General features: G+C 42.2%; 1 protein-coding gene across 2 annotated transcripts in view; it reads left to right on the top strand.

Annotated features, from left to right (window-relative positions):
- The window catches only part of LOC134347866 (cell adhesion molecule DSCAM-like), an 804,792-nt gene that overhangs the window by 488,482 nt on the left and 303,326 nt on the right, over positions 1 to 12,984 (top strand). For both annotated transcript variants that reach the window (XM_063050412.1, XM_063050413.1), the window contains one exon: positions 3,065 to 3,340. In XM_063050412.1, coding sequence (XP_062906482.1) covers positions 3,065 to 3,340 — 276 coding nt within the window. The remainder of the gene's footprint in view (positions 1 to 3,064; positions 3,341 to 12,984) is intronic.

Below are 12,984 nucleotides of genomic sequence, written 5' to 3'. Positions count from 1 at the left end.
AGTTTTTCTGATCTGAAATCTTATTGAAGCCGCGTGCCATTTACGATTACCAATTATCTTTTAATAAACATTTTGATGAGTTCTTTGTACAGGACATATTGTTGAAGCATCAAATAATTGAACTGACTGCTGTGTAAATGTTAACTGAACATCATGCCGAAGCAGGCTTGCTGTACAACATTTTGTCAGCAGACAACCGGGCAGTAAATTACAATTTTAACCTGATGTCGTAGCTTAAAAGCAAAACACAGGGAAAGTAAACGGTTCTGTTTATCTTACTGGTGAGAATGAGGAGATGACTTCTCATCACTTTACTGATGAGGTTTAGGAATCAATCAGGCAGGGGAAAAGATATTACAAACTTACGAGTGGTTGCCTGTGCTAATGTCAAGATTCCTGCTGTCCTTGGCTGGTGTTCCACAAGCCAACTTCCACAGACTTCCGAGCTTTCAGCTGGGAAATCTAACCACTGAATCTCACTAGACAAATCAAATTTAAACAAATGGGAGAAATGGCGATTGGGAGAAAGGTAAGTGAGATTATTTTCTGAATTAAACATGATAATATTTTAATAATTTTAATTCTGTATGTAATTATTAATCTTCCTAAAATGAGTAATTCTGATATCTTAAGGTTACTTTTGGACTGGCTGCAAAAGGTTTTGCATGGCACAGATGTTCACAAATATTGAGTAACATTGACAGCTTTAATAGTTGATGAACCTTGGGATTAGAGTTTTACCAGCTGTCAAAGCCATCCTAAGAGTACGGCAGGCTGCCTGATCCATCACTGCCCCTCGGAGCAGGGGATCACTGTGGCCACAATATGAAGGCACGGAATGATCTATATCAAGACCAATCAGGCCTGGCTATATAGAAAGAAAGAAAACAGAGGATACAAGGGAGGCCTTGCCCAAAATATCAACGTTTATTCCGTTCTGTAGATGCTACCTGACTTGCTGAGTTCCTTCACTATTTTGTATGTGTTGTGCAGACAAGAATGGCCTGTTCTGATGTTTTTTTTTCTGTTATTTTCTATTTTTGTAGTCTGACCTGATTTTACTGTTATTATTTAGTATTAGCAAAATGTAACTCAAACAACAGTACTTAATCTAATTTTAACTGACCCTTGGAGTTTTGCCCTGTCAGAGATTTTCATTTTGTTCCAGCCATCCTAATTTTGCACCTTTTCTGCTCCCTAAAGGAATGTATTTTCTCTCTTTCTGAGTTCTGACGGAGGGTCTCGGACCTGAAACGTTAACAGTTTCTTTCCCCACTGACGCTGCATGACCAGGATGAAGGTTTTCGGCATTTTTATAGTTTTATTCTGCTCAGCAACCTGGGCTGCTACGCAGTGCAGTGCTGTTGTAATGCAGCTCTGTCACAACAGGCATTCTTTAGATAAGACATTAAACTGAGGCCTTAGCAGATTTATTCGGAGGATGCTAAAATCCCGGGACACTACAGGAAAAATGAGGAGCTATCCCCATTGTCCTGGTCAATATTTATTCTTCAGTCAAATAGATTATTTGGTCTCACTTATACTATTGCTTTGGGGATCTTACCATGCCAAATTGGCCACTATGCCATCTTAACAATTAACTTTGGATTACCCTCCGAGGGGAAATAAAGCTTCTTATTTGTCAATATATTACAAGAGTCACTAGGCCTCAGGAATATTCAGTTGACTGTAAAGTGCTTTGCAGCATTCTGAAAGGGCTGTGAAATGGAATATAATGGTGTGAACCTTTCTTTCCTCTTCAACTGGAGGGTTGTTGATTTTGGGTGCAAGGGTATGCATCGTAGACAGCTTGCTGAGGATATTCAGGGAGTGGGCAAAATGAAAATGAGTTATTTCTCCAATTTTTCCCCAATTCTGATGAGAGGTCACTAACCTGAAATGCTAATGCAGGTTGGTGATCTCTTTCTCAAGGTGGATGCTGCTTGATCTAGAGTCATGGAGCACTACATCACAGAAACAAGCCCTCCAGCCCATCTAGTCCATGCCAAGCTATTATTCTGCCGAGTCCCATCGACCTGCACCTGCACCATAGCCCTCCCTACCACTCCCATTATGTACTTATCCAAACTTCGCTTAAACATTGAAATGGAACCACATCCATCATTTCTGCTGGCAGCTCATTCTACACTCTCACCACCCTCTGAGTGAAGAACTTCCCCTTAAATAATTCACCTTTCACCCTTAACCTATGACCTCTAGTTTAAGTCTCACCCAATCTCAGTGGATTTACCCTATCTATACCCCTCATAATTTTTATACCTCTATCAAATCTCCCCTCAACCTTCCATGTTCCAAGGCATTAAGTCCTAACCTATTCAATCCCTTCTTATAACTCAGGTCCTCCAGTCCTGCCAACATCCTTGAAAATTTTCCCTGATGTGAGCCTTTCCCTGTAGGGAAAATTTACATCTTTCCTGTAGGTCAGTGACCAAAACTGTACACAATGCTTCAAATTATGCCTCACCAACGTCTTATACAACTTCAACAAAATATCCCATCTCCTGTACTCAGTACTTAGATTTATGAAGGTCAATGCACCAAACCTATCAACCCTACAACCCTATCTACTTGTGATACCACTTTCAAGGATTGATAGATCTCGTTTCCCAGATCCTTCTGTTTTACTGCACTCCTCAGTGCCCTACTGTTCACTGCGTAAGTCCTACCCTGGTGTGAAATCTCACCGTGCACACCTCACACTTATCTGCATTAATCTGCTGAGTATTTCCAAAGTTTCCTGGACGGTGTGAGTACCTACTCAGTCTTGATATATCACTGAAATTTCTACAGTTTGGGTGTGTTAGAGATGGTTGGGTTGGAGGCTGGTTTGGATCATAAACATTCAGCCTGGACCAACTAATCCAGTGGCCTGTTGCTATGTTGTAGCTCCCTCTTAAAACTACATATGACAAAACTTGTGGGTGCTTCATGGAGGTAAACTGCTTTTTTTTATATATGTAGGGAGCAACAGTCAATAATAATTCAAGGGATATTTTCCAACAGGAAGAAGCTCATTTCTCTCTTCCTATATTTCAATGGACAGAGCCGCTAAAGGCAACGGTGAGCCCACACAGAGTGAAAACCAGTGTGGGCAGTCGGGTGTCACTCTCCTGCACTGTGACTGGGGCCGAGGAGTATGTGGTCCAGTGGTATCGGAACGGCAAGATCATCACCCCAGGCAAGAACGTCCAAATTGCTGGGGGCAACCAGCAGAACCTGGTTATGGACGGAATGGCCAACAACGATGGAGGAGCCTACCAGTGCTTTGTGAGAAAAGGACGTGTGTCTGCCCAGGACTTGGCGCAAGTTATACTTGAAGGTTGGTGTGGAAGTAGCTGTTTGGAACCTTTCCTTTAAGGGATGGGCTGAGAGTGAGGGGCTTAGGGTTGCAGCAATAATTCTGTGCTAATCTGTATGTGAGACCACAAAACTGTAAGACATAGGAGCGAAATTAGGCCATTCAGCCCATCTAGTCTTCTCTACCATGGTTGTGATTTATTTTTCCTCTCATCGCCATTCTCATGCCTTCTCCCCATAACCTTTGATGCCCATACTAATCAAGAACCTATCAACTTTCGTTTTAAATATACCAAATGACTTGGCCTCCACATCTATCTGTGACAATAAATTCCACGGAGGCTAAAGGAAATCCTACTTATTTCTGTTTTAAAGGGTCACCCGTGTATTCTAAGTCTATGCCCTCTTGTGCTAAACTCTCACACTATCGGAAATATCCTTTCAGCATCCACTCTATCCAGTCCTTTCAATCGATACACTTCAATATCCTCTACACAACCACTCTATCCAGTCCTTTCAATCAATTGACTCCACCCCCACCATTTTCTAAACTCCAGCAATTACAGTCCCAGAGCCATCAAACACTCCTCCCTCCTACATTAACCCATTCTAGTGAAGCTTGTGAAGTTTCGCTGGTGTTACCGTCTTTTCAATGTCTCTGAACTTTACTTGGCACAAAGATGTGTTTATATCTGGAGTGCTTGCTTTCCTTCCCCTCTTCCCCTCTTCCCCTCTTTTGTGCAATTCAAACACCCTTTTTTTTGAAAAGAAACTCAGTCTTAAGGCACTCCATCAATCCCGTCTCTTTTACCAAGACACACAAAGCTCTGGAGGAACTTAGCACGTCAGGCAGGATCTATGGAGGGGGTAGGTCAAAGCTTTGAGCCAAGACCTTCATTAGGACTGTAGCTCGATACATCGTCTGTTTTTCCCCTCCACAGATGACTCCTGTCTTGCTGATTTTTGTAACTCCAAAACATAAAACTAACTGCAAGAAAAAGATGGGAACCCAGGAGTATGTCTCTTAACTCCCTTTTTACTTTCAGCGAGGCATTCACATTACGTGGTAGCGTATTGATGTCAGAACCAGAATCAGGTTTTATATCATCGGCATATATCAAGAAATTTGCTGAATTTGCATCAGCAGTACAATGCGATACATAATAATAGGAAAAAAACTGTGAATTATAGTAAATATAGTTAAATAAGTAGTGCAAAAATAGAAATAAACAGTAGTGAGGTAGTGTTCATTGGTTCAATGCCAATTCAGAAAACCGATGGCAGAGGGGAAGAAGCTGTATCTGAATTGCTGAGTGTGTGCCTTCAGGCTTCTGCACCTCCTTCCTGATGATAACAGTGAGAACAAGGCATGACTAGCTGATGGGTGTCCTTAATGATGCCTTTCTGAGGCATCGCTCCTTGAAGATGTCCTGGGTACTCTGGAGGTTAGTGCCCATGATGGAGATAACTAAGTTTACAACTCTCTGCGGACTACTATGGTGCTGTGCAGTAGTCCCACATCCACCCACACCACCATACTAGTCAGTGATGCAGCCAGTTAGAATGCTCTCCACAGTCTATCTGTAGAAATTTGCGAATGTTTTTGGCGACATGCCAAATCTCTTCGAACTCTTCAAATGTATGCGATTCATATATTTTTACACATAACCCATAATGACTTATTTAAATGAACAAGAATGCTTAAACAAACAATATATTTACAATCTTACTCAAATATTACTGAAATGTTAGATAGATAACACCGAGTTTGTTTGTGGGTGTGTGTGTGTGTGTGTGTTGCTCAAGTTTTCCAGTATCTTCAGAATCTCTCGTGCTTTTGACTAACTCTTTGTTCTGTTGTCATAATGTCTCTCTGTGTGCCCTGGCATCGATTTGTTTATTTGCTCTTGGGATATTATTTTCCTTTGTAAATGGACTGTGCAAATAGCAGCTGCTTTTCTGTCGATGAGTTGATTGTTACAACCAGTGCTTCATTGGTGGGTGGGATCAATGCTTTGGTTCTGGATATGGGAATAAAGTAATTCCAAATTACACCATAGAGCTTGAATGTAAAATCATCACAGAAGAGAAGAAGGCCATTCAGTCCATCAGTCTATACTCGCTTTTTGTAAAACAGTTACTAGAACTAGGGGACATAGCCCCAAGATTTGGGGAGTAGATTTAGGACAGAGATGAGGAGAAACCGCTTTTCTCAGAGAATGCTGAATCTGTGGAATTCTCTGCCCAATGAAGCAGTGCAGGCTACCTGAGTAAGTATATTTAAGACAAGGTTGGATAGATTTTTGCATAGTAGGGGAATTAAGCATTATGGGGAAAAAGCAGGTAGGCAGAGATGAGTCCATGGTCAGATCAACCATGATCTTATTGAATAACAGAGCAAGCTTGACAGGCCAGATGGCCTACTCCTGCTGCTTACTGTTATGATCTTATGTTCTTTGTTCCACCCTCTCCCACCCTTTAGTTGTAGCTCTGCAAGTTATTGATGCTTACTTACTTATTTCAGCCCATAAGTCCATCACTCCTTCTGGGTCATAGGTCACCAATAGCAGCTCTGTCCAGGACTCCTGCAGCTCTGGGTTGTTACAGGATGGGATTGTTAGACCCATGTCTAACTCTTCTCCTTTCACAGCCGAGGTTAGAACTATCCATGGCAGAGTTTATTGGCCTTTAAGTGTCCATTAATTTCCTTCCTAGGGCATGGATCAACTCTTGTTTCCATTGTTACAGGCAGTGAGTCCGGGTAGCCACCACTCTTCTTTGTAAAAATGTTTCTTCCTCTTGTTCTCCTAGATCCTTAATGATCTTGTACACTGCCGACAAATCTCCTTCCAATCTTCTTTACTCTAAGGAGAACAACCCGGCTTCTCCAGTCCGAAACCCCTTGTCACTGAGTCATAGAGTCATAGAAGACTATGGCACAGAAAAAGGCCCTTTGGCCCATCTAGCCTGTGCCGAACCATTCAAACTGCCTAGTCTCAGTTACCTGCACCCAGACCATGGCCCTCCATATCCCTCCCATCCATGTACCTATCCAAACTTCTCTTAAACATTGACATCAAAGTCGCATCCGCCACTTGCACTGGCAGCTTTCACCACCCTCTGAGTGAAGAAATTTCCTCTCATTCCCTTAACCATTTCACCTTTCACCCTTAACTCATGATCTCTAATTGTAGTTTCACCCAACTTCAGTAGAAAAAGCTTATGTGCACTTACCCTGTCTCTATCCTCCATAATTTTGTATATCTGTACAGATTGTATATTTTGTCCTTTCAATTGCCGGAGTAAATTTTTTCTGCACGTATGACTTTCATCTCCTTCCTCGAGTATATTAATCAGAATATATTAATAGAGGAAGGAGAAACTGGTGGATTCAGGGAGGAGGTAGGTAGATAAATAGAAATTTGGTTCACTCAATTAAACCCTCTTCTCCATGCTCCCAGGAAACTCTGGAAACTCCCCCAAGTTGAGCTTGCTGGACAATCTCCCTGCAAACTACAAATGCCTTTTCACAATTCCTGGATGTTCTTTAGAGGAATGATGTCATATATTCCATTGGTAGAGCAGATATTTCACACCCTGACCCCAGTTTGATCAGGTAGTGCCAGAAAGGATAAGGAAAAAGGTGGAAGAAGAAACAAGGCCTCTGGTGTTCCTTGCCTCCAGTCGAGCATGTCACTTTGTCATCCAATAATGTCATGTTTAAATCATCTGATGCTAAATGTGCAATGTGCTGATGAAATTGCAGTTTAATCCTGGCAGGGAGATTATATTTAGTAAATTTAGAGAATGCTAAGGGTAGCTCCTGATCTGGTTGCCATGGTGATAGTCTCCTGTGGCATATTGATAATCCATAATGATGTAAAGGAAGGGGTTTTATCACAGAGTGACAGTAGGAAAGATTTCAAAGACACACAAGTCTCACTGGGAAAATAATGTCTTCTTTCATCTCTGAAAAAGGCTATCACAGAAATAAAAAAAAGTGGCAGAGCATACAGAGTACAGGCGCTGATTTATCAACTGTGTGTCACTTTTCATTCAACATTCAAAGCCTCAAGCTTCCTTTCTTCTGAGGATTGGCCACATTAAGTAAGAAAAAAGTTAACAATGGGGCTAAACAGTGATGTTTTATGACAAGGAATGGAGAGGAACCCATCCTCCACCCCTCCCTCAATTTCATCCTCCACCCCATAAAAGGCATCTTCGAATTACCACATCAGCACATTTTCCAGCAATTATTGTTGCTTTTAAATATCTGGTTCTGACATTAAGATGCTCAGACTGTTCCAGGTTTCTCTGGCTGATTTAAGATTGGATTTGTTTCATGTATGAATAACTGTGAAAAGTGACAGGTTCGTTGATCAGTACAAAATCTCAGAGAGAGCTTTCTTTCTTTATAATGCAAAACCTCCTCCAGATTTTTACCATAATATTTATTTCAAATATTATGTTAAATATTTAATACAAAGGCTTTATCTAAAAAGCTCACTCGTGAAATGTAAACTATTGTGGAGGCCCCAAGACTGTCCTAGATCTTCATTGATCTACATCCCGGCTTTATTGTCTGCCTCTGATCCACAATTGTCTCACTTAACAAAAATCTTATCTCTCTTTACCCACAGTCCACAGCATTCAGAGGGAGAAATTTCCATCACCTTCCAAGTGAAAATTTGCTTCTAGACTTTTTGGGCAGAATTTTTGGGAAGATATCTCTATTGAATCTTATTCCACTGGAGTTATATTTGCCCGATATGGGATTCTTCAGCCCACTACTCTCAATAGCATCTGGAAAATATCACTGATTGTCTTGTCAATGAGCATCACAAGTTATAAACCACAGGCATAAGGGGACCCACTTGATCCCAGTTGCCTCTAGCTAACAAATGTCCCAATTCATCTGACCAGACCTTTGATATGGAGAGGGTCTAGAGGAGGTTCACGAGAGTGACGCTGGGAATGAATAGCTTATTGTACAGTACCGTGCAAAAGCCTTAGGCACATGTAAGAAAATTCTGTAAAGTGAAGATACCTTCAAAAATACTGAAATGAAACATATCTGACTATCAAAAAATTGCTATAAAGAGCAGTATACAGTAAAAAAATAAATCAAATCAATATTTGGTGTGACTTCCCATTGCCTTTAAAACTTCATCAATTCTCTTAGGTAAATTGCATGGCTTTAAAAGCAAATTGGCTGGTAGGTTGTTCCAAGCATCCTGGAGATCTTGAACTTGCCACAGTTCTTCTGCAGACTTTGTACGTTCTCCCTACGACTGCGCGTGTTTCCTCTGTGTGCTCTGGTTTACACCCACAGCACTGGAAGACAAATAGGTTAATAGGTTAATTAGCCACATGGGTGTAACTGGGTGGCAGGCTCGTTGGGCCGCAAGGCCCTGTTATTGAGCTGTGTCTCTAAATACTTAAATAAACATGCAGACTACACACTGACAGCACTGGAAGTCAGGATCAAGTCCCTTTGTTCCTGTAATTGCTGGTCCCATAAGCAGCAGCTAATAAGGCCACCACCATGCTGTGTCCCTGCTGGAGTGGTGAAACCAGGCAAGATGACAGGAAATGTTAAAACAGGTACATTTTTATCCCTCATTGGTATTGGTTTATTATTGTCACAAGTACCAAGATACTGTGAAAAATCCGTCTTGCATACTTTTAATACAGATCAGATCATTACACAATGCATCGAACTAGAATAAGGTAAAACAGTAGCAAAGCAGAATAACATGTAACAGCTGCTTAATAAAAGATGTAGTGCAAGTAAGCAATAAAATGCAAGATCATAACGAGGTAAATACGAGGTAAAGAGACCATCTTATCGTACAAGAAGTCTGTTCAGTAGACTGAAAACAGTGGGATAGAAGCTGTCCTTGAACTTGGTTTTCAGGCTGTTGTATCTTCTGCCCAATAGGGGAAGGGAGAAGAGCGAATGCTTAGTGTGGATGGGGTCTTTGATTATGTTGGCTGCTTTAATGAGGCAGTGAGAAATATAGACAGAGTCCACAGAGGGGAGGTTGGTTTCCGCAACATGTTCACAATTCCCCTCAGTTTCTTGGAACCAAGTGCAGAGAAGTTTCCTGTGCACAGGAGATTTTGTGTTGAAGCGAAAATGAATAGAGGGAAGAGTTTTAAACCAATGAGGAAGAGGTTTAGAGGGGATATCTGGTAGAGTTTTCTTCACCCAGAGGGAGGCTGGAACTTGGAATGTTCTGCCTGAGGGATCGGTGCAGATGGAGACTCTCTTAACATACAAGGACCATCCAGATGAGCACTTGAATCGCCAAGGCACAGAAGGTAGCAGATTAAACTCTGGTAAATGAGATTAATTACAGACAGGAACTTGATGGCTGACATAGCCAATTTCTGTGCTATAAACCTTTATGTTTCTATGACATACCCCGGAAAATATTGAACACTGGAGCAAAGAATGAATCCATCTAAAAATTTAAAAAGCGTAGTTGCTGAAAATACGTAACAGGTCAAGCAGCATCCATGGTGAGACAGAGAAATTGCTTGATTTCTCTGGAGGAGGAGGAGAAGATGGGGCGGCGCGACGCAGCTTGCGCGGCCACTCCGGTGAATGATATCTGTAATCTTCAAGTAGGGTGCCGTGCACAATCCTGATTTGATGGAGACAGACGTGAGAGAACGGAGGAACATCTGGAGAAACTTCTGAAATGCCTTTTTCGCTGCTGCTGTTACTGTGTGATCCAGAATCTCTGAAGGAGAAGGCCCTGAACCCTCGGCTTTCCTTGTTGCTCGGCGGCCGGGACGGGGTCAAAGCTCTCGGCAGAGATGGTGCTCGGTGCTCGGTGTCAAAGGGCTGGTCGGAGGCTCAAAGTTTTCGGAGGACTGAGAGTCGGCTGTGGTCGGTGCTTCCAATGCATCAGCAGTTGTCCGTGCCTGGAGGTTTATGGCAGAGAGAGTTTCTCCCTTCTGCCGCCTGCTATCGGGGACTATCGGGAGTCGATCGGAACTTTGAGACTTTTTTTATCGTTCCCATGGTCTGCTCTTTATCAAATTACAGTACTGCTTTGCACTGCTGTAACTATATGTTATAATTATGTGATCTTGTCAGTGTTGGTCTTTGGTTTGTCTTGTTTTTTTTGTGATACCACTCTGGAGGAACATTGTTTCATTTCTTAGTGCATGATGCATTTCTAAATGACAATAAACGAGGACTGAGTGTCCTCATAATCTAATCTAATCTAATTTCAATGACCCGTTGACAGAACTGAGTAAAGTGAAAACTTGGAACTTGGGATGGATTCTCAGTGCTTGCCTTAAGGCCAATTTATACTCCTGTGTCAAATCAACGCCGTAGGTACAGCGTAGCCACATACCCTATGCCATACCCTACACCATACCCTACGCCGTAGCCTGATGACCACCTCCCCAAAAATGTAACTATGCGTCGCGGCAACGCAGACCGCAACAACTGTGATTGGTCCGCTTGGTAGCATCGCATTTCCTCATATGCTGCAATAGCTTCCCATTGGCGAATGAAGGGCAGGGAAGGAACTCTGGCTGCAATGTTTTCCATAAAGCTTTACAGACCTCCGAAATTATGGAGGACCCTGTGCTTGACACCAGTTTGTAGCTAGCTGCTACAGCCTGTTGACTTCCACCTGAAGCTAAAACTCGAATGGTGATTGCCAGTCTCTGAGTATACTGTGCATGCACTGATGTGAAATAAATGGTTGGAGACGATGAACCAATTTGTCAAATCTACCTGCCGACATCCGAAAATATTGGAAATGCATTTCCTCGTCCATGTCTCTCAGTGGCCGGACAAGCACAGAAAATTCACCCTCCTTCAGTTTCAGTCGCCATTGTTTGAAGTTTGAATTTCTTCGTGTTGAATTTCAACACGAAAAAACTCAACACAGTGGCATAGAAACCCCACCGCCAACTAGCATTTTGGCGGTGAATTGCAGAGTGATGCAGACACACCAGCGCACAAGTATAAATGCTCACAATGGCGTAGGCTACGGCGTAGGCTACTCCACAGAAGTATAAATCAGCCTTTAGACAAAATTTCACTTTACCCCTGCTTGAGAACATAGAGATTTGAATTCTCACAGGACACAGAGATCACCACACCATTGTATGTGAGTCACCTAGGGGGCAAAGATTTAAAGTAATATCCAAAGTACATAAATGTCACCATATACAACCCTGAGATCTGTATTTTTGTGCACATACACAGTAAATCTAAGAAACACAATAGGATCAATGAAAGACTGCACCCAACAGGATGGACAAACAACCAATGTGCAAAAGGCATCGAGTTGTGCAAGTACAAAAATAATAGTAATAAATAAATAAACAATAAAGAAATATCGAAAACATGAAGTCAGGCATTCTTAAGAGTGAGTCTGTAGGTTGTGGGAACAATTCAGTGATGTGGTAAGTGAAACTGAGTGAAGTTATCCTCTCTGGTTCAAGAGCCTGATGTTGGAGAGGTAATAACTGTTCCTGAACCTGCTGGTGTGGGTCCTGAGGCTCTTGTAACTCCTTCCTGATGACAGCAGCAAGAGATCATGGACGTAGTGGACGTCCTTGCATGATGGATGCTGCTTTCCTGCGACTGTGCTCCATGTAGCTTTGGAGAGGGTGCAGAAGAGGTTTACCAGAATGCTGCCTGGTTTAGAGGGTTGCTTTCTCTGGAGCATCAAAGGCTGAGGGGAGATCTGATAGAGGTTTACAAGATTATGAGGGTCACAGACAGAGTGGACAGAGAGTATCCTGTTTTGCAGGGTTGAAATGTCTAATTCCAGAGGGCATGCATTGAAAGTGGATTCAAGTGGATGTAAGGGGTACATTTTTTTACTCAGAGAGTTATGGATGCCTGGAATATGCTACCTGGTATGGTGGAAGAGGCAGATATGTTAGAGGCTTTTAAGAGACATTTGGATAAGCACATAGATGTAAGGAAGATGGAGGGATATGGACATGGTGTAGGTAGGAGGGATTAGTGTTTGGCTCTTTTTGATTTGCTTTTTAGCTGGTTCGGCACAACATTGTGGGCTGAATGACTTGTTCCCATTCTCTACTGTTCTATGTTCTATGTTCTATATTCTATATTTCATTTGTGGGGAGAGCTTTACCATGATGGACTGAGCTATATCCATTAATTTTTGTAGGATTTTCCATTCAAGGGAATTGGTGTTTCCATACCAGGCCATGATGCAACCAGTCAATAAACTCTCCACCACACATCTGTAGAAGTTAGTCAATGTTTTAGATGTCATGCTGAATCTTTGTAAACTTCTAAGGAAGTAGACGTGCTGTTGTGCCTTCTTCGTAATTGCACTTACGTGCTGGGCCCAGGACAGATCCTCTGAAATGACAACACCGACTCTTTCCACCTCTGATCCTCCTACGTGGTCTGGCTCGTGGACCTCGGTCAATAACCAGCTCCTTGCTTTGGCTGACATTGAGTGAGAGGTTGTTGTTGTGGCACCATTCAGCCAGATTTTCAATTCACCTCCTTATATGTCGATTCGTCAGCACATTATATTTGGCCTATGACAGTGGTGTCATCAGTAAACTTAAATATGGCTTTGGAGCTGTGCTTAGCCTCACAGTCATAAGTGAATGGATGAAAATAGAAAAAAATGAACATATCTTCCA

This window comes from Mobula hypostoma, chromosome 6, assembly GCF_963921235.1.
Source record: "Mobula hypostoma chromosome 6, sMobHyp1.1, whole genome shotgun sequence".
NCBI lineage: Eukaryota > Metazoa > Chordata > Chondrichthyes > Myliobatiformes > Myliobatidae > Mobula > Mobula hypostoma.
Note: the sequence above shows the minus strand (reverse complement) of the source record. Positions and strands in the feature narration are given on the sequence as shown.